General features: G+C 43.0%; 3 protein-coding genes across 5 annotated transcripts; 1 reads left to right on the top strand and 2 right to left on the bottom strand.

The window, feature by feature from the left end:
• Window positions 1-232: 232 nt before the first annotated feature.
• Window positions 233-5,340, bottom strand: LOC147203788 (prostate stem cell antigen-like). 2 transcript variants are annotated; one of them, XM_086114647.1, is made up of 3 exons: window positions 3,917-5,340; window positions 1,089-1,265; window positions 233-632 (listed from the first exon to the last, which is right to left on the bottom strand). In XM_086114647.1, exons 1-3 carry the CDS (start codon window positions 3,969-3,971, stop codon window positions 409-411), a joined length of 456 nt encoding a protein of 151 aa, XP_085970773.1. In that variant the 5' UTR covers window positions 3,972-5,340; the 3' UTR covers window positions 233-408. The 2 variants fall into 2 exon arrangements, with proteins under 2 accessions (XP_085970773.1, XP_085970774.1); XM_086114648.1 differs by having other exon boundaries at window positions 1,098-1,265; window positions 3,917-5,336.
• Window positions 5,341-6,688: 1,348 nt separating this feature from the next.
• Window positions 6,689-9,746, bottom strand: LOC147203787 (uncharacterized). The gene is made up of 2 exons (XM_086113870.1): window positions 9,501-9,746; window positions 6,689-7,916 (listed from the first exon to the last, which is right to left on the bottom strand). The coding sequence occupies exon 2, from the start codon at window positions 7,900-7,902 to the stop codon at window positions 7,141-7,143; it is 762 nt and encodes a 253-aa protein (XP_085969996.1). The 5' UTR covers window positions 7,903-7,916; window positions 9,501-9,746; the 3' UTR covers window positions 6,689-7,140.
• A 2,325-nt stretch (window positions 9,747-12,071) lies between these two features.
• LOC147203786 (uncharacterized) lies at window positions 12,072-23,947 on the top strand. Of its 2 annotated transcripts, none has more exons than XM_086114540.1 (18): window positions 12,072-12,317; window positions 12,449-12,492; window positions 12,569-12,636; window positions 13,215-13,327; window positions 13,546-13,603; window positions 13,669-13,843; window positions 14,425-14,559; window positions 16,524-16,893; window positions 17,265-17,322; window positions 17,388-17,562; window positions 18,752-19,269; window positions 19,494-19,982; window positions 20,933-21,383; window positions 21,471-21,523; window positions 22,285-22,443; window positions 22,538-22,695; window positions 22,780-22,870; window positions 23,604-23,947. In XM_086114540.1, exons 1-18 carry the CDS (start codon window positions 12,291-12,293, stop codon window positions 23,684-23,686), a joined length of 3,225 nt encoding a protein of 1,074 aa, XP_085970666.1. In that variant the 5' UTR covers window positions 12,072-12,290; the 3' UTR covers window positions 23,687-23,947. The 2 variants fall into 2 exon arrangements, with proteins under 2 accessions (XP_085970666.1, XP_085970664.1); XM_086114538.1 differs by having other exon boundaries at window positions 19,476-19,982.
• Window positions 23,948-27,409: the final 3,462 nt, after the last annotated feature.

Genomic DNA, 27,409 nt, shown 5'->3' with positions numbered 1-27,409 from the left:
AGACGTGGGGAATTTAGTCAATTGGACGTATTAGTCCCACTAGAGCATTTGGTCCACCATGCAATTCTATTAAAAGTAAAGGCAGAAGAGGAACTATTATTTAAAAAAAAAAAAAGCCCCCAATTATTTAACCCACAAATGCTCATAATACAGTATATAATGCAAACTCTTTGTTTGCTTGTCAGATCACATTTCTTATACTGTATCAATTTAGTTCGGCCCCTGATAGGCAAAGGTTTCCCATCGCTGCTTTATTTATATGAAGTGGTTCTAAATTAAATTAAGACAAATGTCTTAATTTAAAAAAAACTGCGATAGTTGATTTGTCATGTTCACCATATGAATCAAATCTGTTCTTTTTTCCCTCCCGTATTGGCAGCACACACAGACCGAATAAACATTGGCTTCTCAGTGTGTCGGGGCCCCTGTAATGTGCCAGGATATCAGGAACACTACAGCGATGCACAAAATTGTGTCAGCTCTGGGTTGCAATGCAGCATTGCAGAAGGGGGTGTCGCAGCAATGTTTGTTCATGACGAAGACGGTGCTGTTGTAGAAGAGCTCCACGGTGGTCTCCACGTTGCACTCCTCTGCTTTTACACAGCCAAGTGTCTTTACATCCAGGACATCAACTGAGGGGGAAATAGATTTGAAGCATTCCATTATTTGACAAAATTACTACTGCAGACTTGTAGGACAACTACATGTCACTACTGAGTGAGGCAAAACTGTGCTCTAGTTGACAACTGACTGCTTCTAGTCGCCTATTTTCAGTGACATTCCACTACCTACTATTATGGACCTTCACAAGTACTACTAGTAGTACACAGATGTCAGCCGGTGCACAGTTTTGCCTCACTAGTAATATGCACAGTAGTTGTACTCCTACTATACCAAAGTTAGGTTACTAGTGTGCAGAAACATCAAGCAGTAGTCGAAGGAAGAAAGAAACGTTACTAGTGAGAAACAGTTGTTGTACCCCTCTACTGAATTGTCTTACTAGTGAGGACAAAGATTGTAGTCGTACATGGACCTTAAGCTTAATGTCAAGGTTGTCGAAGAAATGGCTTTCCATACAAGACACCTACGCAACGCACCAGCCTTCCCGCGGCCCGTGAAGCATCGGTCCCCGAGGCTGCAGTTGGTTTCCGTTGTGTAGCATGCGTCCCAGAAGCCCAGATCACAGCGGAAACACTGCAGTGGTTCCTCCTGCGCCTCAAGCCCCGCCGCCTCCATCATCTGCTCCAGCTGCTCTTCTTCCTCACCTGAGCCCACACAGGTACCGTCGATTCACTCTCACATACTGCGGCCGCCACAGCACTTACAGAACACTTCATTCTGCACTCTGCTGTATATGAGATCCAGTCAGAGAGATGGACAAAATACCCTTGGGTCCACATTGCGAAAACTAAAATCTACTGTACCCGTGGTAAAATATCTAAAATCATGACAAAATATTGTTCTTTGTCTGCCAAAATATTTCTTCTTACCAGGCCGCATGTTATTGACATGGAGATTTCCATCCTGAATTTCAAAAGGTTTCATAAAAAAAATACGATAATCACAATTCAGGAATTATAACCAGTTTGTGCAACACAGTATTAATGTGTAAATACTTTATTTAAGCACAGATCTTGTAGGCAATCTAATTACATTATGCTATTGTGTCCCTCATGTACTTTATGTAATATAATACATTAGGCGTGTTCATGTCTACAATGAAAGACTATTTGATACATATCTCAATACATGGGGTATGATACGAATCAATGGTTTTATTTTAAAGTGGAACGATTTGGTTTATTTCAGTAGAATTACAAATTGATTCAATATGGGGTGGCTGAGTTTAAGAGGGTAAAATGCAACTCATTTTTTGTTGTCGTTTACCATGAATTAGCTTGCATGACCTTAGACTACTGGCATTTCCTTCAAAGATATCTCTCCAATAAAACACGGCTATCTTGATATATTATAAAGTGAAATAATTTGGTTCGATTTGATGTGCTCGCATCTTTTCAATCTGGTCAGAGTTTCTGATTCAAATCGTTTTTGTTTTTTTTCCCCCCCTAGATAATACATCCTTTATTTTAGGCATGTAGCACATTTAAAAATATACAATGAATGTTGTCAAAGCAACACACATAGTTGGCAACATACATGAAAAAAACCACACATTTAGAAGATATGAATTTTCTTGTACATGACTTAAAACAGTTTCGCATGGTGTGTATTACTCATTTAAATCCCGTTATAAACAACATTGAGAGTTACAAGGCCTTGAGTCATTCTAGTGTTCGACATCGAGCCAAAATGATGAGCTTCATTTTGGTCTTCATCATTTCAGAGATATTTTGTTTATTCTCAAGCAGTCTGGAAATTGTTTAGGTGATTTGTGTTGCTTGGGGATGGCTTTGGGAGTCGTGGTAGCAGCCTGTTTTAATAACCAGACAGCGTGCTGGCACAAAACAGAAAGCTGGCATCGTGTAACAAGCCCTTAGCCCTCCAGGAATGCACAACATAACTGATTACTGTCATGAATTGGCTTCAAAGGTCCCAGGCTACTTACCTTGTAATTAGTTATTTATTAGCACTATGTGTGTGTTTGAGACAAAGCAGCAGTTTAGCAACAATGTTTTTTCCCCTGCAATTGAAATATATTTTCTCCATAGCTTTTTTTACTCGTGTATAGAAAGTACAAGGTATTTATTATTGAGGAAGCCTTTATTTGTACAGATGTGATATACAAACCCCAATTCCAGTAAAATTGTGACATTGTGTAAACCGTAAATAAAAACAGAACATAAATATTTGCAAATCAAATTATTTTTGGAAGCGATCCACTCTTGGGCTTCGTTTTTGGGATCCGCTCCTATCCCGGGTTGGACCGGAACCCATCCATCCATCCATTTTCAACACCCGCCTATCCTGAACAGGGTCACGGGGAGTTGCTGGAGCCTATTCCAGTTGACTTCGGGCGGAAGGCAGACTACATCCTGAACTGCTCGCCGGTCAGTCGCAGAGCACAAAGGACCGTTCATACCCACATCCACACTGTCACTGAGTGGAACCCGATCCCACATTGCTCGCACATAAGTCCGTCGAGTGTACCACATCAGCGACTCTGGTTCGGAAACCATCACAGAAGATTCTTTTGTAATAGTGACAGAATAACTATTGCCCTTATTCCAACTGAGTGTTGCTGTTTTCTTTTATTTTTCAAATATCTTTGTTTTAAAATAACAGTGAAGAGTGCACGTTTCAGTACTGCTCTATCAATTATTCTGTGTGTGAGATTACGTTGCCGGAGAAAGCCTTAGAGCCCATTTGTTGGCTGCTTGAGCTTGTGAGATGCTTGCTGTGAACCGCTGATCCATCCTTAACTCATTAGCTGGAGCCAGCTCTGACCCGTCTTAGCAGAAAACAATAACACACTCATTGTCCAGCATTTTACCCTTCAAAACTCAACATTTTAACAGACACTTCAGCTGTTACGTAGTACAGTACAACTCTAGAAGGATCTAACTCTTTGGTGCAATAATATTGCACAGAGCTGGAGTAATTAACGGATGGATACATTTGAAAATCATCATTTGACATCCCCCCCCCCCCCCCCCACTTTCTGTCGGAGACCTTCACCTAAAAAAATATTTAATGAAGAATGCATCATATGCAGTGAATACAAAGACTGCAGTAGTATGAGTATGTGGTGAAAGAAACTAAGTGTTTAAAATGAGCTTTAAACGATTATTTTTTTCTTCTGTACGTAAACCTGAATCAAAGTAGCTTTGCATTCTGATTAAACACAAATGTGAATTTATTAGCATTAGACTGGTTCCACCAAATACAGTACATACTGTAACAACTACAGTTGAGTGACTGAGGCCCGTTGATAACTTGTTTCCAGATGTTGCCTTACCTTGAGCATACATGAGCATCATGACTGCCAAAAACTGGAACATTAGTCCGCTCATTGTCAGCGGGATACGTTTCCTTTTGTTTCCACAGCGAGGGCTGCACAATTGACCGCAGGGTTTCAAATTGGATTAGTCAGTGATGCCTCCGCTTTCTGATCAGCACTAATGAGACTCTGTGTACCTGAAAAACAACAACTTATCCAACAAGTAACTATTTGACCAGTAGGATAATATTGTGTCGACTTAATTATCATCATTTCCATCTGGTTTATTAGTATTTTCAACATGCGTGACACAGAAGAAACGGCACGTTTACAGCTGTAAGCTCTCGGTGAGGAGGAGGAGGATGATGGCGAAGCATGTCCCTCATTATACCAAATTGTTCTGTTGCATGCGAAGTTCAATGAACATTTTCAGGCTGTTTGCTTCTCACTATCACACGCTCTCAAAAAAAAAAAAAAATTACCATGGCTTGTGTGCCTGTTTCAGAGCAGCAAAACTGCATGTGCCCTGAGTCAGCGCTCAGTTAAGAAGCTTACATCCTACTGTCCGTCTGCTTAGATTCACATGAACGCGCACACACACGCTGACACACACACTGGGAGGTGGGGGTTCGATTCAGTTATATTCACAATGCAGCATGAAAACTGCATTTTTGGGGATTATATAACTGGTGGGCACACACGTACATAGAAGACTTCAGAGCATTTTTTTGCTCACCTGATAGTGTTGTAGCAGTAACCGATCCTGAAATAGTCCAGGCAGTCAATTTTATGATGACTGCCCTTAAATTCGTTATGAAGCATTTATATGGAGATATAAGGACAATGAATCTGCTTGGAAACACTTGATGACGCATTGTGTGGTGAGCCTGTGCTAGAAAAAAGTAATGTGCAATGAATTTGTTGTTGTTGAGAGGAATTCACATCAGCATATCTTTAGGTAAAGGTTGGTAATCGCAGTATTTTGCCAAATCCATTTCATGATTTCCCACTAAACATTAGTGAGGAGACCTGTCACCAAGGGTGGGTCATAGGGGGCTGTGGTTCGAAGTGTGCGTGTGTGTTGTCATTGTTGCATTCGAGCCACACGTGCCTGCAACCATGCTGTTGTTTAGAGAGTAATAATAATTGTGCACCCCCCCACCATACATTTCATTTGCCCCCTTAAAGACTGAGGTCTGGTGACGGGTGTGCTAGTGACAAATATCACTTGAGAAGGGAATTCTTGAATGTCCCATGGTGTCACACATCTTTTACTAAGAATTATACGTGCGTGTGCATGTGTGTGTGTGCGCGGCATGTTTCTGAGCAACTCATGCGAAGGAGGCTGGCAGCTTGCTGCAAGATGCAGTCGCACCTTCGCCAACCTCACGCTGCCGCAGAATCATAGCATATCTCAGCCCAGCCTGCCCACACAAAAGCCTCCGCCGTTAGCGAGGATGTAGGGATGCAAATGACTCGTCCACTTCAGTAGCGAGAAAACATTCAGTGAGCCTAAAGCGACTATTAAAGCCCATCCCTCACGCAGCAGGCAGAGGAAGCATAAAGCTGTTCACCTGTTGGATTTTTTAAAAATAAAGCATAGGGTTGAGATAATAGAGAGATGAAAAGGTCAGGATGGTGGGAGAACCAAGCGTTCCTCACTTCTGCTGCGTCAGGGAAAACTCGATAGCCTCATTGGAATTTTCCCCTCTTTTAAATGCCATCCCTCTTTTCCATCCAAAGTGTAATTGAAATTCTTTAACACCTCGTCGGACCACACCGAAGGGGAAAAAGAGAAAGCTAAGCAATGGACATTCTGAATTTAAACAAGAACGCAGAGTCCCAGCTGGTATTTATAGCCTGGCTGTAGGTGTGGAGTGAGAGGAGTGTAGCCTTAACGTACCGTCTCTAGTTTGGACCAAGAAACCGTTTCCTCGGATAATGACGATAGATTATAGTACGCATGAGATTAGATGCGGACTCATTTGGCATCTAATCTGCCTCTTAAACAGAACCCTCTCCTAAAATGGTCTGAATGGAAGAAGCTTTATGGAGTTTGGCTTGTTTAAAGAACTAAATAAAGCATGGGTCAGCAAGACAAAAAAGCTCTTTTGCCAAAAGTCAGTCTTTAGTTTCTTTATACTGCCTGTAAAAAACACGTTTTTTCCCATTTTTGCTCTGTAAAAATGACTAGAATAGGGGTGATGAACCGGTTCTGTCAGTTTTCCGATTTTGGATGTTTTTTTAGCAACCACAACCATGGGCCCTAAAACTCCTGTGAAAGTTAACTTTTTTAATGCCTTTTTCTACATAAACAGCACCGATGCAAAATGAGAGGTACAAAGTATAGCAATCTCAAAACCTCAATAGGCACCAATTTCTCTCAGTTCTGCACCTTGGTGCGTTGAAAGCAATTGTAAACGTATTTTACACGACAGCGACCGGCACTGATCATGTTCCACATCTATGGTAATTATCTGTGGAACTCCAATCTTAATCTGTGAAAGCCAATAGTTAGAGTCGGTAACTCCATCATCATCGGGTTCCGTGTGAAAGCACAAACAGATGAACGCTTCTCCTGTTACGCTTTTGATTCAGAAATTTTTTTGTGAGGGATCTCTGCGTAAAATAATTCTTTAAGCCTGCGTTGCGGAAAACCGTGAAGTTCAAACTTTCCGACTAGGATTGGGAAATGTGCATTAAAATTTGAGTTCAGTGCAGAGGAATTCCTGGCAAATTTGAATACCTTAGCCGAGAAGTAGAAATCTGTTGTCACACAAAAATGTCAGCACCCACCATGAATGTAAATGGTCAGTTCAAAGTTGATATAAACCTATAGTTATCTGTATTTATTGGCAGTAAAGCATTTGTCAAAACTTGTTCCACATGGAAAGTGGTGTGAAGATAAATGGTTCCAGGTTCAATGCGTGAATGAAAAAACAACTCAACAAGGCCGTGTGTCAAAATGAAATGGTTTGTTTTTGGAATACCCACTAACTTAAAAATACTTCTACTAGCAGACAACACGCGTACAGAGGTCGTCAGACGTGTTTTTTGGTTTACTTTCGTCTGGAAAACTCGACCTCGCGAGTTCCATGTGGGATCTGTCCGACTTCCCAGCAATCTGGAAGGCAGCATTAGCAACTGCACCCCTCCGAGGCCTTGAAACATTTACAAGACAAACATCTGTTCGTGGAAGATAGTGTTTAGTACGTCCAATTCTGCTGACCCCATGAAAATGATCAGGGCTCAAGGAGTGCGGGACAGTTCCATGTGTGAAAGTTAATCTCAGTGGAGTTGTTTGGAAAGGCGGAGGAGTGAGGAACGGATGGCCCGGGGGAGGACGAGTGTGGACTTGGCTCCTGGTGGTGCAGAATTTCAGCAACAAGTGTTGACTCCACCTCCCTCTCAGCACCGTCTTTGGAATCCACATGATGCAGCGGTGATCTTTCGATGTCCTCAATGTTTTGGCAAGCCAAAGAAAGAGAAGTAGGGTTCCAGTCCTGGTTGGAGAGAGGGAGACTAAAGCACCCCTCCTCCCCATCTCTGATCTCCCATTGTTCCTGACTACTGAAGCTGGCTTGTTCTTCTTGTGAGTCCTCCCAGCCAAGGTCTCCCTTCAGGTCCTCGAGGTCGTCACACATCTCCAGCCTGTGGACCTCCCGATCCCGATTCTCGTACAGTAGGGTTGCGGCACAGATGAAGATGAACAGGCCGACGCCCATGACCACCGGTCCGGCCAGTTTCATCCTGTCCACGTGGCTGGACCCGCGGCCGCCCGTGGGCCTCGGCACCGCCGACACGTACCCGGCCACGGCCACGCTCATCCCCGCCAACACCACCACCACGCCGACCATAAGCCACGCGCCCGGGGCCGAGCGCAGACGCAGGTGTAGTTGGGTGCGGGTGGCGTCGCCTTTTCTCAGGTGACATGCTGGGAGGCAGGCTGCTGGTGATGAGTGGGAAGTGAAGGGGCTGCTGACAGGACTGCTGGCAGCTGTCATCCTTTTGATCCAAACTGCAAGACAAAGTGTGCAGCTTTAGGAAGAAGGTGGGGGCATTGTGGGTTTTGGAGCAGACACAACAGGAAATAGCTGCTTTAATAGGACATGTGCTGACTTAATGAGATGCTTGTCCTCTGTGGAGCAGCAGCAGGATCCCTTACCTCATAGTGGAACATTAAAAGTATCACGGATGACTACATTAGAAGGGGGAAATCCCCCCCCACACACACACAAAAAATTACTTTACAGCAAATCTCAATTGCACAATAAATTGCTCTTTCAGTCCTTTGGAGCCACACAGGACAAATTTACCACCACCACAAAAAAATAAAAAATAAACTAATTTAATCAACAACATTTTTCGTCGAGAGAGTTCAGTGTAAGTTGTCCCAATGCATTGGAACGAGACGAGTCATTGGATAATTGCCGGTTTTGTCCCGCCCATTGGATGTTCAGCGTCTCTGGGAGTCTATGGACAGTGGCCGTTTATAGGCTGGCCCGGAAACTCAGCTTTCTGCATGATGATTGGATGATCTGTCTGAGGCTGAATCTCTTTTTGATTGACAGCGAAATGAGCCAATCACCGATCTTATGGTGAAGGCAAACTTCTCATTTTTTTGAAAAGGAACGGAGAGTAGAATTCACGTATAAATAACCCGACACATTTTATGATGTAGGCTGAAATTGAGCCTCCCCTCCTTGACAGACCAGCATCCACCACTGTTACTGAGCCATTCAGCCACCAGCAGGTTCTAAGAACATTACATCTACTTCAAAGTCGGTGCACTGACAAAACCCTTCTAGGCCCTGATGATGATTTTTGTACCCCGCTTACTGCCCGAAGTCAACTGCGATCTGCTCCAGCGCGCCCGCGACCCTCATGAGGATTAGCGACTCGGATAATGGATGGATGGATGAAATTAATGCCTGTTCATCTACTGCATCTAAGACAGTAATGCATAGTGGCGGGCAAAACAATTCAGAGCACTCTCTTCCACTCAATGAGAGAAGGCATATAATTAAAATGTGGATCCACTTTGGTTGCCATTTGGTGGCGTACCATGGAGTCTTTCTAATGTAAAATACGTGCCTTAAATATCAATAATGGTTGGGAATAATTGAACTAAAGACGCCTGCCGTAGAATAAATGAACATCCATTTGCTGAAACGGAGTACATTGTCTGTCCACTGCTGCCGTGTTCTGGTCAGAACACCCACTACTTTTTGCAGGAAAACAGGCTGGTCACAATGCCGTAAACAAACAAGTTTCCCTTATTTTGGTTTACAATTCATATTCCTCATTGGCATTTCTAATAAGTACATTGGTTTTCCTGGTCGTGGGGAGTGCGCATTACCATTTTTTCCCCTCTCATTGGACATGATTTGACCCCTTTCAGTGGCAGTCACTTTACCGCAGTCATTCCCAAGTCATCATTTAGCCCCAAGCAGCAGAACATTTAAAGTGTGGAGGAGGAGGGGGGTGATGCGTGCGCTTCAAGGGCACAAAGTGTGAACGTGATGTAGCAGTCTTGCGCTGTTGGTGGCTGCACTGCAGTTGTTCGCAAAAAAAAAAAAAAAAGAAAATTTTGCTGACTTGCCTTGTTTTGCTCCTCAGTCCGAATCATGGTCCCCACTCAACAAGCATCAGTTGCCTTCTGCACTTCTCCACTCTATCATCCGCCTTTGGCTTCTCATGCTCAAATAGACTTTTCCCCTTCTTTCTGCTCCTTGCTTCTTTCCGCTCCTTGCTTCTTGCCGCGCTCCACACTACGGTTCAGCTGAAGCTCCTTTTTTTTTTTTAATTCTTGGAAGTAACTGTTGTTATAAAAGTGGTGCAAAGCTGCTCTGCCTCTCCTCGATCTGTGTGCCTCTGAGCGTGTGTGTGTGGAGGAGGGGTCGTGGGAATCAGGGGCAGTCCCACGGTGAGTCGTGTTATTCTTGGTGGTTGACATGTTCGCACTGATGTAAAAATATGGACTTTGATTGAAAAAATAAAAAAGACCTTCGCAGAGCTAAGCTTGTGTGTCCTCGTAGTGTACACATAGCCAAATATTGATGCACACAAGATCTTACACCATTGCCAAAGCACATATTTTCCATTAGAAAATTCTGAAGGCACACAATCAAACAAAAATGTTCCAACAGTGTATATTTGAATTGCGATTTTCTCGTCTCACTTTATTCCCAAAGTACTTTGTGTCAAATGTGGGCCTCTTTCGTTGAACACAAAGGCATTATTTCTGTCGTATGAATGGCAGCTTGTGGGTACGCTACAGGTTAAATATACATTCTGCTGGCTAGCATGTATATATAGCATACATCACCGGGATAGATGGATGCACAAGTAGACATTATTTGTAAATGTAATAAATTGAGTAAAATAATATTCAAACCAATTAATTGAAATTGGATAATTTCCTGCAAAACCTATGATGTCTCACTGGATTCCTTGTGAGACATCATAGCAAAATTTTTAGTTGAGCCGGAGTGTTCATAGGGAGACACTGATGTTTTGTTTCTTAGCTTTGATGAGTTCAATGTCATTCTTTTCTTCTAAAATGAAGTCGAAATTCATTCTGAGGCTGTGTTAGGGAGTGGGAAAGTGACAAGGTCTGTTTCATGAGAGGGTTCAAGTCATGACCTGGCACGTTGAAGCAGGCGTCATAGCCTAGCAGAGCAAGTGCTAAAGATCCACTGCCAACACTGCACTAAAGGTACTCTGCAAGTTGTTGGCAAAAGATCCCTTCTGCTAATAACAAGACACTGCAGTAGCCCTCAAAACCACCGACAGGCACATCATCACTGGATTTTAGTAAGACTTGAATATGTATATGCAGCCATTTGTTGTCTATTTTCAGAAACTATACTTTGCTAAATAAACACATAATTCAGATGACAAAAAGCCTAAGACAATTCAGTATTTTTAGGAGGCACTACTCTGACAGAGAGTCCCAACATAGCCCTGCATGGCTGCATTTCTGTGTGTATTTTGTCATGTAGTGCGATGCTAGAGGAACCAAAAAAAAGCAGGGAGGTAGAAGAAGCAGGGTGTATTAACAAAAACACTTACAGGGGGACACTGGAAAAACTAAATCCACAAAAAGTCCTGAAAACCCTAAAACCAAAGTCACAAACAAAAACCCATGACAGAAGCACAACAATCCGCCCCGAGTGGTCGGCGTGGCAGTCCTTTTAACAGAAAAAAAACAATGACATGATGACCAACAGGTGCAATGCTGGAGGAGAAGCCCTCCAATGCGACCCATTGGTGACAAACGGAACAGGACCATGAAAGTCCCACCCCATCCCACCCTCCAACGGAGGTCCCAGCACTGGAATTCCTGTAACCAAGAATATAGACTCCATCAGCCGTAACTATTATATATTATATACTAACATCGATACGACACACCCCTTTTGAGCTGCATTACTCAGGAGACACTCAGCGAGTAGGGTCAAAAACGTGAGAATATTCCATATATGTGTGCAAGGGCAAGGTAACTAAATTTGTGGTGGCGGGGACATTTTTGTGTTTTGTGTTCTGTGTTGATACTTAGGAGTGACAAGGATGGGCAGGATCAGAAATGAGGTCATCAGAGGGACAACTCAGACAGGAAAGTTTGGAGAAAAAGTTAGAGAGGATGGTTTGGATATGTACAGAGGAGGGACAGTGGATACATTGGTAGGAGAATGTTAGAGATGGAGCTACCAGGTAGGAGACAGAGACAGAGAGGAAGGCCAAAGAGGAGATTCATGGATGCCGTGAGGGAAGACATGCAGGTAGTTGGAGTCAGAGTAGAGGATGCAGAGAACAGGGAAAGATGGAAATTAATGACTCGCTGTGGCAACCCCTGAAAAGGGACAAGCCGAAAGGAGAAGAAGAAGTGTTCTGTGTTGATAGCACACGTTTTAGTACTGACAAAATGTAAACCTCATCAAAATCCGTTGAAAAAGGAGCAAATTACGCCTAAATTTCAATGTCCATGAAGAGAACGACGCCCCTGCCAACATGGCCGCCACGCAGGCGCGTTGGTCACTCTTCTGACTCTGTTCTTCGTGGTGTTCGTTGCGTAACCAGTAGGGGTCAGCAATGAACTAAAACGTACCCTGTCTGCCGAAAATACCCTTTGAGTAAATGCGCGCCTGCGCGGTATTGTTTTGAAAACAGCATGGCGCCATTTGTGTTGTTGTCGTAACGTCTACCGCTGTCTTTATGCTTCGCCCTTTGAAAAAAAAAAACTTCACAGAGAAAAAACAAGCCCCTCTACTTGAGGTTATTTGTATGGCCTGACGATAAAACGTATGTGCTAATTCCTAGGCCGTCCTTTTAACGCGAGATAACTGGTAGCTAGCTGGTTAATGTTTCTAACTAAGAGTGGCTCCAAGAAATGGAGGAAGCAGCCAATCGATATAAAGTGAGTGAGTTAACGTATAGAGTATATGTCAGACTTGTGTGTTCCTTGCTTTAACCCCTGAAAAGAGAAAGTAACGTTATAGTAATAGTATGTAATAACATAACGTACAATACATGTCTGTCTGTCTGCAGAGGAGACCAAAGAGGAAGCTCTGCTATAAGACCAGCATGAAGAGGTATGTTTGATAGTTTATACAATTTACGCATTTTTTATTAATGCTTTCAACTCAATGTGCTAAATCTGCTGCACAGCGCACTGAAAGATGAATGGAGAGGCACGGTGTCCAAGGGAGACGTCGACAGGATGTTTGATGACCTGGGTAAGTTTTCTCAATTTGTTTGTTTGTTTTTTAGTTCACATATTGCTTGTCGTGTGCCGTATTCGTATTCATCACCATAACCCCCCCCCCCCCCAACCCACCATCAATTTAGCTTACAACATTAGGACTTGTGTTGTCTTGCCAAGTGTCATTCTTTTAATAGAACTGTCCCTTTAAATCCCATTTTAAATTGTATAATATCTAATGAGTTTAATTATAACAAATGAAGCAATTATTACAATTTTTATGTTAAATTAATATGATTTTTTACAAAATATTTCTTTAATTGACTAAATCAATTAGTACACACACACACGCCTGGTGGTCGCAGGCATGATGGAGCCTATCCCAGCTGCCATGGGGCAGCAAGCGGGATAACCCTGAACTTATATGGTTATATGGAGACAACCATTCCCACCTATGGACAATTTAGAGTGTTCAATTAATCTACCATGCATGTTTTTGGAATGTGGGAGGAAACCGGGATACCCAGAGAAAACCCAGTATTAGCAACATTTAGATCGGTCCACCTATCACTATTTACCATTGAGATTTGTGCATACATTTGTTCTTAACAGACTCTCCCATTTATGCACTCCCGTCACTTCTCCAACTCTCGGACTCGGATAGTGAGGAAATCCAGGCTGTGGGACGTGCTACACCACTGGATGTAAAGGCAAAATCTGCAAAGGTACAAGTAAAACATGCAGGACTTCGTCTGTGAAGGATTTGAGTTTTGGAGTGTCACAGGGATAGTCCCGCTGCTGACAAAAGAAAATTGGCAACAAGTTGCTGCACAAATGCTCGTCTGCTCACTAGCTGTTAGAAGTAGTTGGTGGGGGGGCGGATTTTTTCAGGTCATATCGCCCAGGCCAACATTAAACTAAACATGTTTCCTTTTGAATCTAGTCTGCCAAAGAAGATCCATTACATCCTGTGACATGCACGCCTGCTGTACTAAATATCGGTAAGAGATGTGCACAATTCTGAAGCATATTCGGCATTTTGTTTCACAATGCAACTTTGTTTCAGACCATTCAGACGTTCCTTTCCAAGAACCTGTGAAGACTTCCAGCCCACTAGAGGTGAGCAGGGGTGGCAATTTGGCACAGACAAAGACCAACAACAAAGGCAAGATGCTGTCACCGATCGTCTCTGCCTGTGAAGAAAAGAAAGATGCGGCAACGATTCAGCCAGCCACTGATAAGTAAGAACCGATTCTTCCTGCCACATCATTTTATGTAGCCTGCGAACTCAAATCATGTGCCTCTACTTCCATAATTCTTGCTGAAATCAGTAGGCCTACCAACATTAAAGTTGTCATATTTAATAAATAATAACATTGAGCTATTGCAGGCACTTTTTTTATACAAAACCTCTTTTTACAGTAAATTGAACAATAGTTGAACAAATTGTTACCCTTGATTCCTCAATTCAAAATAAGTTATTTCATTTCTGATTGGTTCTCTGATCAAATACTCTCGCCTTTGCTAAGAAAACTAATTCTGATTGGATCTTGTGTCTGGCAGATAGTTACGTCTCGTTTTTAATCGTTGACAAAAATGTCAACATTTCGTCCTTGCAAATACATTTTAATGTAGTTATCAGAAAAAAAGGATGTTGAGTTTTAAGGGGAGTGGGCTAGTGAGTGACATCATGGGTGGTTAGTCTGTCAGCATCAGGATAAGAGTTTGGTTCTCTTGTGTAGCAAGCAGCTCGCTACACTCGAGGTGGGTGCTAGTGCTGCAAAGTTATTTATCTGAGTTGGATATTTTTTGTTGTTATTAGCAAGTCAACACAGGAGACAAGTGTGACCACTGCTGAGAAGGACCACCAGAGCGTTCCCAGAAATTCCTCCACGAAAACCCCCATTTGGGCATTCCTGCAGAAGGTTCAAGACTCCAACCAGTCCAAAACCAAAGTGTGAGTTGAACTGACCTTTCCCATTGGAAAATAATATAAATCTCATTTTTTTTATTTTTTAAGGGTTAACATCAAGTAACAATGTCTACAGTATGAAAAATATTAATGTGGAAAGTGAAGACAGTGCTATGTTTCTGATAGGTGGTGCCTACTTAATGATTTGACGAAGTTGTCATTATGGTGGGCGGGTATTTGTTTTCAGTCATTTATCAGTGAATCAACTAGAGATGAAAGTCCTCCGGATTTTCAAATTTTCATGAAATTTCCTCTGGAAAATTGAGGAAAAATTGCCTAAAATTAATCTGGATATTCGTTAACAACATTGAACAAGCACACGTTTGAGTTCGTTGTTTTGCTTTCACGAGCGTAGCCATGTTGAGGCACTAACACTAGTTGCAATAAAGAGATTTTCGTCTCTTTATAAAGACACTTGCTAAACTCCAGTGGAACGAATAAAAGACGCCGTGGACAAGACAGTTGTTGTAGTAAAAAAAAAAAATACAGTATATACCTGTATATATATTTGGACAAAAAGGGAAACACACAGATTAGCAGCTTGGAATTGAAGTGGATTTACATGGGACAGGAGATGTGAGCCAATCTCTTTTTCGTCAATGGACGCTACAGCTTCGAGTTTGCTTTCAAAACTTACCTTATAGCAGACGTGTGCACATTTTCAGCATGACGTCTCTGATCCACTGGTGAAAAGACACTTTGATCCTCTCCTCTTTCATCTATAACTGCTTCAGAGAACAAAGTGTATGCAGAAAAGTGGTGAAGATTGCACGACTGTCTGTGTCCTATGTGTTGTGTTGTGTTGTGTTATTTTTGTTATTTTGACTTCAAAATGGCGCCGCGTGAGTGGCTGCCTTTCCAGCAGCTCCTATATTTTGTTCTACTTCTTCCTTTCATAACTTTGCTGCTGTGAATCGGGAATTTCTCCATTGCGAGACTAATAATGGTTTTCTTATCTTATTAGCAGAAAAGCATGTCCGTCCAACTTCGTGTTGTCTCGGCTAGCTTAGCTGTTGTCGTGGATCAAAGCATCTTTGATCTGTGACGTTGGTTGCATCAGCGCTGATTGGTTGAAGCCAAAAGACGCGCTCGTGCGGACATGTTCGCGCTGATGCACGCACAGCAGAGAGCAGCAGACTATCGACTGCTGAGGTGCGCTTCGCTCGAGTGGTGTCGCTACAACAGTAACACCCCTCCACTCGCATTCTCATGGCCTCGCCATATCTCGCAAATTTCGGAGAGAACGGAAGCCACAAAGGGTGCATGTGTGCACACGAAAGGCAGATTAATCATTGAATGTCGAGTATTTGAATAGCGTTTTGTGGAAACTAATTCATGCGTGATCGGCCAGGTACGGCCCCAGCGCAATGTTCAAACAGGTAGACAGGCAAGCTGACATACGTGCAATAGACGCGAGTATTAGGAACACGTTCAAGTGGTCATGAGGCTTGAGGAAAATGATTTGAATGGAGATTTTTTTGTCCGACTACATTAGAAAGGTCCACAAACCTGGTAAGTCAGTTAAAATTATATACATATATACTGTGTGTGTGTGTGTGTGTGTGTGTGTGTGTGTGTGTGTGTGTGTGTGTGTGTGTGTGTGTGTATATATATATATTTTTTTTCCCCCTCCGGAATTTTCAGGAAAGTCCACTTTCATCTCTAATTTTAGAATTTGCGTTTGTGCGTTGTCGCACCCTGCAGTAGATGTAGGTAGCTGTAACATGCTGATTTCAGTGAAGCTCAAAAAAGGTGAAATTGTAAATTGTGGTGCGTTGTATATCTTGATCCATGATATTTTGACACTTTACGTGAAGCATTTTATCAAAACACCTGGGAACTCTTTATTTATTTATTTACTTATTTATTTTTTAAACCCTAACAAAGATACCCCAACGTGCTGAGAGTACAAATAATAAGACCTCGCGCGCTTGTTTTTTTAATTTCAGGAAATCCCTGACAACGGTCAAAGCGCCCACGCACCCTCCTGATTTCGAGGACGATTTCCTGATTGTGGATGACAACGTCCCTTTTTGCTTTTCCATTGCCACTAAATCGACCAATAAGCAGAATAAGAACAAAGAGTCCAGCAGTGGTGGCAATGGCCGGGAGATGGACGCGCCGAGTAAGAAGCTACTCAAAGAGCAGATGACCCTCCAGAAAACTCCAAAGAACATGAGAGAAAAAAAGAACGAGGCCAAGCATCGCATGACTCTCAACAAAAACAATCCACAGCGTCCGCGCAACAAGGCTGACGATCAACCCAAAGCGTCGACCGGCAGACAACCAGACAACCAGAGCGTCACGCCTTCATACGAGGTGAAGATGTTTTTAAAACATAGCCCAGACATGCAGTTTGATGCCTTATTTTATGAAATTGTGACTTTATAAAGGATTTATCGACGTGTTTTGGGGAAAAAAGGGACATTATTTTTAAATATTTGAAGATGTCTCTAAAATATTAATTTCTCTTATTTATGTGTATAAGTTGATGCAAGTGAATGCTCAGAAAAATCACATGCTTGTTGGTTGCAGGGGAAATACAACAAGTCCCGGCTCATATATGTTTTCTCGAACCAATTGTTAAAAATCATTCAAATCAAATGTTTGTGGAAAGAACTCCACACTCTATTTTAAGGCCACATCGTTCAGGCCTAGCCTAAACTCAACCTTTCCATTTCTATCTTTAGTCTTCCAACGAACCGTTACATCCAGCGACACGCTTGCCAAGTGCTGCTCTAAACATCGGTAAGTGACGTGCACACTTCCGAAGCACACTCGGCATTTTGTTTTACAATGCAACTTTGTTTCAGACCATTCAGACGTTCCTTTCCAAGAACCTGTGAAGACTTCCAGCCCACTTGACGAGAGCATGGGTCGGAATTCGGCACAGACGAAGACCAATAACAAAGACAAGATGGTGTCACCGATCGTCTCTGACTGTCAAGAAGAGAAAGATGCCGCAACGATTAAACCAGCCACTGATAAGTAAGAACCGATTGACAAGGGAGTTTGTGTTTGGCTTCTGCTTGCAATATTAGTATCTTGATGGATTGATGATTGATGGGAAAATGTATAATCGCGATGATTTTCATTGAAATTGAAATCACGATTAATAAATTGTATAAATATTCAACCACTAAAACTCAACGACTCAAAACTATGAACATAGCCCCTGCCCATTCATCCCTGCGTTGAACACTCTATTCTTTTTGTCAAGTACAAAGTGACCTTGTATAGTGCTGTGAAATAGTATTTGCCGCCTTCATGATTTCTGCATTCTTTGCATATTTATCACATACAAAGGTTTCAGTTCATCAAACCAATTTTAATATCACACCGATTACCCAAGGAAATACTAATGCAGTTTCTCAATGCCAGTTTAATTTATTAAGGCAAACAAAAAAAAGGCAACTAACTGTCCCTATAGGCGGCCCGGTGGTCCAGTGGTTAGCGCATCGACCTCACAGTGCAGAGGTACCGGGTTCAATTCCAGCTCCGGCCTCCCTGTGTGGAGTTTGCATGTTCTCCCCGGGCCTGCGTGGGTTTTCTCCGAGTACTCCGGTTTCCTCCCACATTCCAAAAAATGCAAGGCAGGCTGCTTGAACATTCTAAATTGTCCCTAGGTGTGAGTGTGGGCGCGGATGGTTGTTCGTCTCTGTGAGCAATTGGCTGGCAACTGGTTCAGGGTGTCCCCCGCCTACTGCCCAAAGACGGCTGGGATTGGCTCAGTTTAATCCCCACAAGGGTCGCGGGGGGGTGACCCTTGTGAGGATTAAGCGGATCGGAAAATGAATGAATGAACTGTCCCCATGTGAGATTTTAGTTGATCAACTAGCCAAGTAAAGTTATCAAAGTAAATGGTTTCAAAATGGGTGGCGCGGTACTTAACTGATTAGTAGTGCTCGTCCGCCTCACAGTGCAGACGTCCTGGATTCGATTCCAGGCTCCGGCTCAGGGACAGCAGAATCACATCATGCTACACATGGTGCATTCGGGTTACTTTCACAATTTTGGGAACTTTTCAACGCACCACACCATTCTGCACCTTTTTCTTTTTTATTCAATTAAAACATTTTCAAGATGGAGACAAGCCAAAATTCAAATAACAATTACATTTCAATTCATCGTCCAGCCCTACAAATAAAATCTCCCATGCTTGTTTTTGACATTTCAGGAAGACTCTGCCACCGGTTAAAGCGCCCACTCCCCCTCCTGATTTAGAGGATGATTTCCTGACCGTGGATGACGTGTCTTTTTGCGTTTCCATTCCTACGAAATCAACTAGTAAGCAGCTTAAAAGCAAAGAGTCCAGCAGTGACAAAGGCGGGTTGACGGACAGCTGGCAGCAGAACGAGCCGTCAAATAAGAAGTTGCTCAAAGAGCAGACGGCCCGGAAAAAAACTCCAAAGAACACGAGAGTAAAAAAGAACGAGCCAAAGTATCGCAATACCCCCAACAAAAAGAACCCACAGCGTCCGCTCAACAAGGCTGACAACCAAACCAAAGTGGCGGCCGGCAGCCTGACAGACGCCCAGAGCGTCAAGCCTTCATCCAAGGTGAAGACGTCTTCAAAAGGCGGCCGAGAAAATCCCAAGACCAACAGGCCGGCTTCGAGCGCGAAGGGGATGAAGACGCAGCATCAGGAGTGCAGCAATGAAGAGTGTGAAGATGTCGACCTGGCTTCTCCTTTCGGTAAGATCATCTTCTCGTCATTTCTCGCTTTCACACTGGCGTCTCGGTAAATTGCCAGAACACAACGGCGAGATACCATCGCTTGTCTTTTCCCAACATAACCCACTGAAGTGTGACAGTTCCACGTTGACGCAGCTGGATTATTAGATACAAAATACTAATACACATCATTACACATCAATTCTTATTTTTTAAATTTCACAAAGGTAGCTTTCATCACACAGATTTCGACTTGGAGCAACCCGACACCGCTGAGGATTCGGCAGCCCGAACAGTTGAGCAAAATCATCAGTCTTCTCCTGGCAGGAGTCCCACCGAGGAGTTTCAGATGCTGGGCAAAAGGAAAAGAAACCCGCCTGGAGAGTGGTGGCTCGGCTGCCCTCAAACGGAGGCGCAACCTGAGGTGAGAGGCGAGGCGCACTGTGTCAAGAAGTCCAAAGCGAACCGCGGAGAACCGGTCAATGAAGCGTCTGCGTTACCGGCCAAGCCCAAGAGATTGCTCAAAAGCACAATCAAGAAGGATGCGAAAAAGTCCAAGAAGGTTCAGTCGAAGGCGAGAAGAGCCCTGTGGAAAAGATCGCCCAGTGAACCAAGCGGTGATGGAGCAGAACAAACAGAAGATCGGCAGCAACAGCAATTCCCGGATCGGGACTCTTCTCCTCAGCTTTCCAGTCCTCTGGACTTCATCCAACAACACCAGAACCACCATTCAGGTACGATACACACCCAAAAAGCCATCAATGGAAGCTTGTCCCAGCCGTCTTTGGACAGGTTACCAGCAGGACGCATAGAAACAAACAATCGTTCACACTGGACAAATTCATTTTGAGTCATTCATTCATTCATTCATTTTCCAATCCGCTTTATCCTCACAAGGGTGCTGGAGCCGATCCCATCTGTCTTCGGGCAGTAGGCGAGGGACACCCTGAACCAGTTGCCAACCAATCGCAGGGCACACACAGACAAACAACCATTTGCACTCACACTCACACTCACACCGAGGAGCAATTTAGAGTGATGAATCAGCCTGCCATGCATGTTTTTGGAATGTGGGAGGAAACCGGAGTACCCGGAGAAAACCCACGCAGGCCCGGGGGAGAACATGCAAACTCCACACAGGGAGGCCGGAGCTGGAATTGAACCCGGTACCTCTGCACTGTGAGGTCGACGCGCGAACCACTGGACCACCGGGCCGCCCCATTTTGAGTCATAAACTTGAAATTCTTTCGGTATGATAATCGCGAGCAAAAAATATTGCGGTATCACAGCAGCATGTGAACTCAATCAAGTTTATTTTTAAAGATGTTGTAGAATATTTGGTACAGAAGAAATGTGTACCATGTTAAATTGAAATTCATAAATGTTGACTTTGTTCTGGTTGTATTAATTAGTCACAGTGTCCCATCAGAGGTGAGCTATTTGTAGAACAGAAATATGGCTGCTGGCACTTTTTTTTTTTTGGAGGTCGGGGGTGACAATACACGTTAACAGCTCAAAAAAAGACATCCGTGTTCGCTGTGCATCTTTCGTCTTTCTCCCTCGCTCCTCTGTGCATCACTCACCTGTATTGTGCCCTGCTTTGACGTCCCCTCAAAAAAGAAGAGCAGAGCTCATTACCAGTGATAGCCAGCGACTCAAATGGCAACATACTTGTGTTTTACAGAGCATCGAGTATTCCGGCGAATGTACCAGAAAAAAGTGTCCGGCAAGCCCATCCCGCCGAGTACCACGGCATCTCTCGAGCAGCTGCCGGAGAAACGGCGAAGCAGACTGCCCGGTGAATGGTGGAAGGTCACGGCCACACCAGAGAACGCGGAGGCGGGGCTTCCGAGTCACAAGAAGTCCAAACTTGGCATGAAAACAAAAGCCAAACAAAGCAGACCTTCGGCAAAATCGCCTTGGCAGGCGGTCGTTTTGCCGCCCAGTCGAACGACGCGGGACGAAGAGCAGACGGAGAGAGTGAAAACCCCTGCCAAGGTTTTCTCCACCCGGCCCTCACCCAACGACGGAGGCGCCTACACTCCCGACTGCGCGACTGCCAACAGCCAGGGAACTTTCACTGTGGAAGGAAGGCGGGACAGCCTACAGGACGGTTCCTGTCCTAAACGGGAAATGTAAGGAGACGACGGAGCATATGATCATTGGTGGGATTTTTGTCTCCTGTGTTCATGTTTTTGTTTTTCGGGGAACGGGGGGCGCAGATTACGAAGCGGACCGGTGTCCATGATTGAACTAGAACCGCATCATGATGCAGGTAAGTCCATTTCCATTCAAGGAATTAAAAAATAATGATTTCTTTTCAACCTCAAGAAGGGATCACGAATGGATGTGAGTGGGCAATGTTGGTCACATGAAGTGACGTTGTTCAGTGTTAGTTTCAACAGAATGAGAATCCATTTCATAAATGAATGCGATGCGGGCAAACGCCTCCGTGGAAGTGGTTCACCTCAGGACCTGCCCCAGTCCATCGATGCCGAATCCTTTCCGCAACATCACCAATTCGCTCATCGTCACCTAGCCCCGCATCCCTTAGCTGGAGAGGAGGGAGGAGAATGGGCAGTAAAACAGACCCACTTTTACTATGACAAGACATGAAAACCAGAAGAAATTGTCCAGCATCATGCACGTACTTGAATTCCGATTCTTTCCATTTTCTCCGTTTCAGCATTTTGGAGTGAGAAATTTCACTTTTGAATTCACCAATTTAGAAATTCATCAAGCATCATCATCATTATATTCAAACACTTTATTTTATTTTATTTTATTTATTTTATTTTTTCAATCCAATCCATTGATAACAATAATAATAATAATTTCGGTTTTTTTGTGGGGGGGTGTTTACTGTTTTCATGTTATTCATTCATTGTTGTACCCGTCTTTGTTTTATATGCCGTATTTTTACTTGATGTAGAAAAGGAAGGTGTTATGTGTAGTAAGTGCTCTATCGAGCTTATTTCAGCAGCAGACAGGTACCAACAATCTGGCGTTTAGTTAACTGGCAACTCTTCATTCCAGACCATCCGTCGACCAGACGCCCCCCCACTGAGCTGACGGTTTGCGACATGTGCGCTCCTCCTCTCAAGCCGTGCACCCTGCCGGCCAGGGACAGGAACGATCTGAGCGAGTGGCTCCAACTTCTGTTCCCCACCACACTCACAGGAGAGAATCATAGAAGTAGGAATGCAAAGGCTTTTTTTTTTCTTTTTTTTTTAATGTTGTCTTTATTTGTTGACCAAACGCACGTGTTTTTGTCAACCGATCCCTGCAGACTCGGCCGTTTCCCCCGACCAGTTTGATTGGTACTTCCACAAAAACGGCACCATGGGCATCGTGGAGGACTTGCATTGTTGGAACTTCTCTCACGGGAAGATGCTGCTTGGCTCCTTCATGAAGAAACCTCTTTGGGTGGACCACAGCGCCACCATGGTCAGAATGGTTTTTTTTTCCTCTCCAAATATTGGAAAATATATGAATAAAAAATAATATTTTAATTTTTTGTTGGTGCTGAAGGTTTTTTTTCTGCTAACGAGCTCCGTCAGGGTCAACGTAGACTGTGTCGAGTCTTGTGTGCATGCGGGCAATTCCTTCATGGTGCCTTGTGGTAAGAACTGTCACTTTTGTTACTTTTATTCAGGACTGGACAAGTGATTACAACTGGTCAACAGCAAATTTTAATCAGAGATGGCTTTAAGTGTCGCAAACTTGGTAATGGCCTCAAAGTAGGGTTTCAAATTGGGGTTATGGTTTCAAAGTAAGGTATGGTTTTCAATTTAGGGTTTTAAACTAGGGTTAGGGCTTCAAACTAGTGTTTCAAGATCGGGTTTAGGGTTTCAAGCTCGGAGTAGGGTTTCAAACTCGGGAGAGGGTTTCAAAGTAGGTCTAAGGTTTCAAACGAGGGCTTGGGTTTCAAAGTAAGGTTTCAAACTAGGATTAAGGTTTCAAAGTAGGGTTTCACAAATTAGAGTGTCAAAGTAGGGTTTCAAACTCTGAATAGGGTGTCACGGTCAAGGTCATCTTTATTGTCAAATACGCTTACATATGACATGCAGCACAGATGAAATTTCTTTCTCTCAATCCTCAGTGCAAATATGCATGCAAACATGCTATGTTTCATATTTGGGTTAGGGTTTCTAAGTAGGGTTTCAAACTAGGGCTAGAGTTTTAAAGTGAGATTCCTAACTAGGGTTAGGGTTCCAAAGTCGGGTTTTAAATTAGGGTTACGATTTCAAATTGGAGTATGATACTAGGGTTAGGGTTTCAAACTAGGGCTATTTCTGCCAGCCCAAGTTAGATGATTCTTTCATCCTCTCTTCTCTCTTGCTCTGCTCCAACAGGCCACGCCTACAGCATCCAGAACCTGGCGGAGCAGCCCGCATTCCTCTGCTTTAACAGAATGCTCACCGAGAGTCCTGACTGAAGCATTGACCGGCCGCATCCAGTTTAGGATTCTTAATCGCTATTCGTCGAGCAGCAGTTTTGACTAATGTATTTTTTTTCACTATTTGGCAGAAATGTGAAATGAATTTGTATAAATCCATTTGTCAATGATTGTTTTGGAAGTCATTTTCTTCCTTGTATGTCTAAATCACCAGCTTCTGCTTTGAAGCTGCTCTACTGCGGCACATGTTGCCATATCAGAACCAGAGGTTTCATTAAAACAGCTATTCATTTCAAACAAGTACCTTCCATCCATTTTCTGACCCCCTTATCCTCTAAACGTATCCGCGACCCTTTAGACTCTAATGGGTCACGGGGCATGCTGGAGCCTATTCCAGCTGTCTGGGCAGTAGGCGCGGTACATTAACCTGCAATGCATGTTTTTTTTGGAAATGTAGGAGGAAACCAGAGTACCCGGAGAAAACACACGCAGGCACGAGGAGAACATGCAAACTCGGAATCAAACCCAGTACCTCTGCACTGTGAGGCCGACGCTCTAACCAGTCGCTCACCGGGCCGCCGAAACGAGTGACTTAAACTTGCGTCACTGATACAATTTGTTAGCCTGACTATCAGTGATGTGTTCCTCGAGCCGGTCCTTGGCCTCGAGGGCCGAAGGGAGGTCCTTGGCCCTCGGCCTTGGCCTCGGAGTCAAGTCCTTGGCCTTGGCCTGCCGGTCATCGGATACAACGAGGGATTAGAGCCCGTAATCCTTCGTCCACAGGTATAAAGTGGGCCAGAGGACCGCAAAAATCACAAAGGAATCAAACAAAATCCATCCAGGGAAATGTATATTAGGTCGTTTTTCGACCAAAAAAAGACCATGTATAAGTAAGGCGTTTTTAGCCGAAAAAAAACGACCATGTATAGTAAGGCGTTTTTAGACGGAAAAGAAAACAACCATGTATCTAGTAAGGCGTTTTTCGCCGAAAAAAACCCAACCATGTGTAGTAATCCGTTTTTAGACAAGAAAAAAACGACCATGGATATTAAGGCGTTTTTAGCCGAAAAAAACGACCATGTATAGTAAGGAATTTTTGGCCGAAAAAAACGACCATGTATAGGAAGGCATTTTTAGCGCCAAAAAAATGACCACGTATAGTAAGGCATTTTTAGCCCCCAAAAAACGACCATGTATATAGTAAGGCATTTTTGGCCGAAAAAAAACCGACCATGTATAGTAAGGCATTTTTAGCCCAAAAAAACGACCATGTATAGTAAGGCGTTTTTAGCCCAAAAAAACGACCACGTATAGTAAGGTGTTTTTAGCCGAAAAAAACAACCATGTATATTAAGGCGTTTTTAGCCGAAAAAACATGACCATGTATAGTAAGGAGTTTTTAGCCGAAAAAAAAAGACCATGTATAGCAGGCGTTCTTAGCCGAAAAAAAACGACCATGTTTAGTAAGGCGTTTGTAGCCGAAAAAAACCCGACCATGGATAGTAAGGCGTTTTTGGCGGGAAAAAAACGACCATGTATAGTAAGGCATTTTTAGCCCAAAAAAACGACCATGTATAGTAAGGCGTTTTTAGCCGAAAAAAACGACCATGTATAGTAAGGCGTTTTTGGACGAAAAAAAAACGACCATGTATAGTAAGGCATTTTTGGACGAAATTTTTAGCCGAAAAAAAACCACCATGTATAGTAAGGCGTTTTTCCCCGAAAAAAACGACCATGTATAGTAAGGCGTTTTTGACCGAAAAAAACGACCATGTATAGTAAGGCATTTTTGGACGAACTTTTTAGCCGAAAAAAACGACCATGTATAGGAAGGCGTTTTTAGCCGAAAAAAACGACCATGTACAGAAAGGCGTTTTTAGCCAAAAAAAACGACGATGTATAGTAAGCCGTTTTTAGCTGAAAAAAACGACCATGTATAGTAAGGCGTTTCTAGCCGAAAAAAATGACCATGTATAGAAAGGCGTTTTTAGCCGAAAAAAATGACCATGTATAGAAAGGCGTTTTTAGCCGAAAAAAACGACCATGTATAGTAAGGCGTTTTTAGCTGAAAAAAACGACCATGTATATTAAGGCGTTTTTGGCCGAAAAAAACGACCATGTATAGAAAGGCGTTTTTAGCCGAAAAAAACGACCATGTATATATAGTAAGGCGTTTTTGGACGAAAATTTTTTAGCCGAAAAAAACGACCATGTATATATAGTAAGGCGTTTTTGGACGAAATTTTTAGCCGAAAAAAACGACCATGTATAGTAAGGCGTTTTTGACCGAAAAAAACGATCATGAATAGTAAGGCATTTTTGGACGAAATTTTTTGCCGAAAAAAACGACCATGTATAGTACGGCGTTTTTAGACGAAAAAAACGACCATGTGTACTTGGGCGTTTTTAGCCGAAAAAAAAAACCTGGCTGAGATGGTGTATGGTCGTATTTTTCGGCTAAAAAGGCCTTACTACACATGGTCGTTTTTTTTTCGGCTAAAAACGCCTTACTATACATGGTCATGATTTTTGGCTAAAAAAGGCTGACTATACACATGGTCGTTTTTTTTCGGGTAAAAACGCCTTACTATCCATGGTCGTTTTTATTCGGCTCAAAACGCCTTACTATCCATGGTCGGGTTTTTTTCGGCTACAAACGCCTTACTAAACATGGTCGTTTTTTTCGGCTAAAAACGCCTTACTATACATGGTCGTTTTTTTCGGGTTAAAACGGCTTACTATACATGGTCATTTTTTTCGGGTAAAAGCGCCTTACTATACATGATCTGGGGTTTTTTCAGCTAAAAACGCCTTACTATACATGGTCGTTTTTTTCGGGTTAAAACGCCTTACTATACATGGTCATTTTTTTCGGGTAAAAGCGCCTTACTATACATGATCTGGGTTTTTTTTCAGCTAAAAACGCCTTACTATACATGGTCGTTTTTTTCGGGTTAAAACGGCTTACTATACATGGTCATTTTTTTCGGGTAAAAGCGCCTTACTATACATGATCTGGGGGGTTTTCAGCTAAAAACGCCTTACTATACATGGTCGTTCTGATATTCCTAATCAAGAATTCTGACACTCAAAAGTATAATACTTCAAGGGTAAATGTTTGAAAACGATGCATTAACAATGAAATCCTCAGGCCTGCTCCTGAATTATTTACATTTTTGCAGCATTTGTTTATAATTGTATGTATATGTTGTTGTTTGTGTTATTATCATATGCAATTGAATAAGTAGACCATTTCAGAATTCGAAATTTGGGTCTCTCTCAATGCATAATGGGACTCATACTTTTTTGATCAGCGACTCCCTGGGACTCGCTGCCGGTAAACTGTAAAATTATCACTGCAGAGATTACCGCTTTTTCTGCACTCAGTGATTGACTTCTATGCAAAGTCATTTCAACTTGTCTTCCGTGCCATGTCATGCCTGTTGAGTGTTGATTTACTTCATATTAAGAAACTACTGCACTAAAACATTCATTTATAAATGTATATCATATGCTTTTTTGTTTTTCTCAGTATAAATAACATGTACCCTGACTATTCTACTCTTTGAATAAAAATATTTCATTCAAGCGTTAGGGAGTGCAAGTGGTTATGATGGAGGGGTGTTGCAAATCATGAAGACCTGCCAAGTGGTATGATAGCATTGTTTTATACATGTCCTCGGCTAGGCCTCAGCTTCAAAATCAGTCCTTGGTCCTTGGCCTCGGAAAATTTCTCAAGTCCTTAGCCTTGGCCTTGCCTCG

Source organism: Hippocampus guttulatus, chromosome 6 (assembly GCF_054856545.1).
Source record: "Hippocampus guttulatus isolate MCC_2025c chromosome 6, RoL_Hgut_1.0, whole genome shotgun sequence".
Classification (NCBI taxonomy): Eukaryota; Metazoa; Chordata; class Actinopteri; order Syngnathiformes; family Syngnathidae; genus Hippocampus; species Hippocampus guttulatus.
Note: the sequence above shows the minus strand (reverse complement) of the source record. Positions and strands in the feature narration are given on the sequence as shown.

What these genes read in the sequence shown, in the direction of transcription:
- LOC147203788 (XM_086114647.1), bottom strand. Translation starts at nt 3,971, where the DNA reads ATGAGCGGACTAATGTTCCAGTTTTTGGCAGTCATGATGCTCATGTAT. An exon ending in GATGCTCATGTATGCTCAAG is followed by an intron (nt 1,266 to 3,916) that starts GTAAGGCAACAT and finishes GTGTGGGCTCAG; the next exon opens with GTGAGGAAGAAGAGCAGCTG. An exon ending in CGGGAAGGCTGGTGCGTTGC is followed by an intron (nt 633 to 1,088) that starts GTAGGTGTCTTG and finishes TTTCCCCCTCAG; the next exon opens with TTGATGTCCTGGATGTAAAG.
- LOC147203786 (XM_086114538.1), top strand. Translation starts at nt 12,291, where the DNA reads ATGGAGGAAGCAGCCAATCGATATAAA. An exon ending in ACACCAGAACCACCATTCAG is followed by an intron (nt 19,983 to 20,932) that starts GTACGATACACA and finishes TGTGTTTTACAG; the next exon opens with AGCATCGAGTATTCCGGCGA. An exon ending in AGAACCGCATCATGATGCAG is followed by an intron (nt 21,524 to 22,284) that starts GTAAGTCCATTT and finishes TCTTCATTCCAG; the next exon opens with ACCATCCGTCGACCAGACGC.
- LOC147203787 (XM_086113870.1), bottom strand. Translation starts at nt 7,902, where the DNA reads ATGACAGCTGCCAGCAGTCCTGTCAGCAGCCCCTTCACTTCCCACTCA.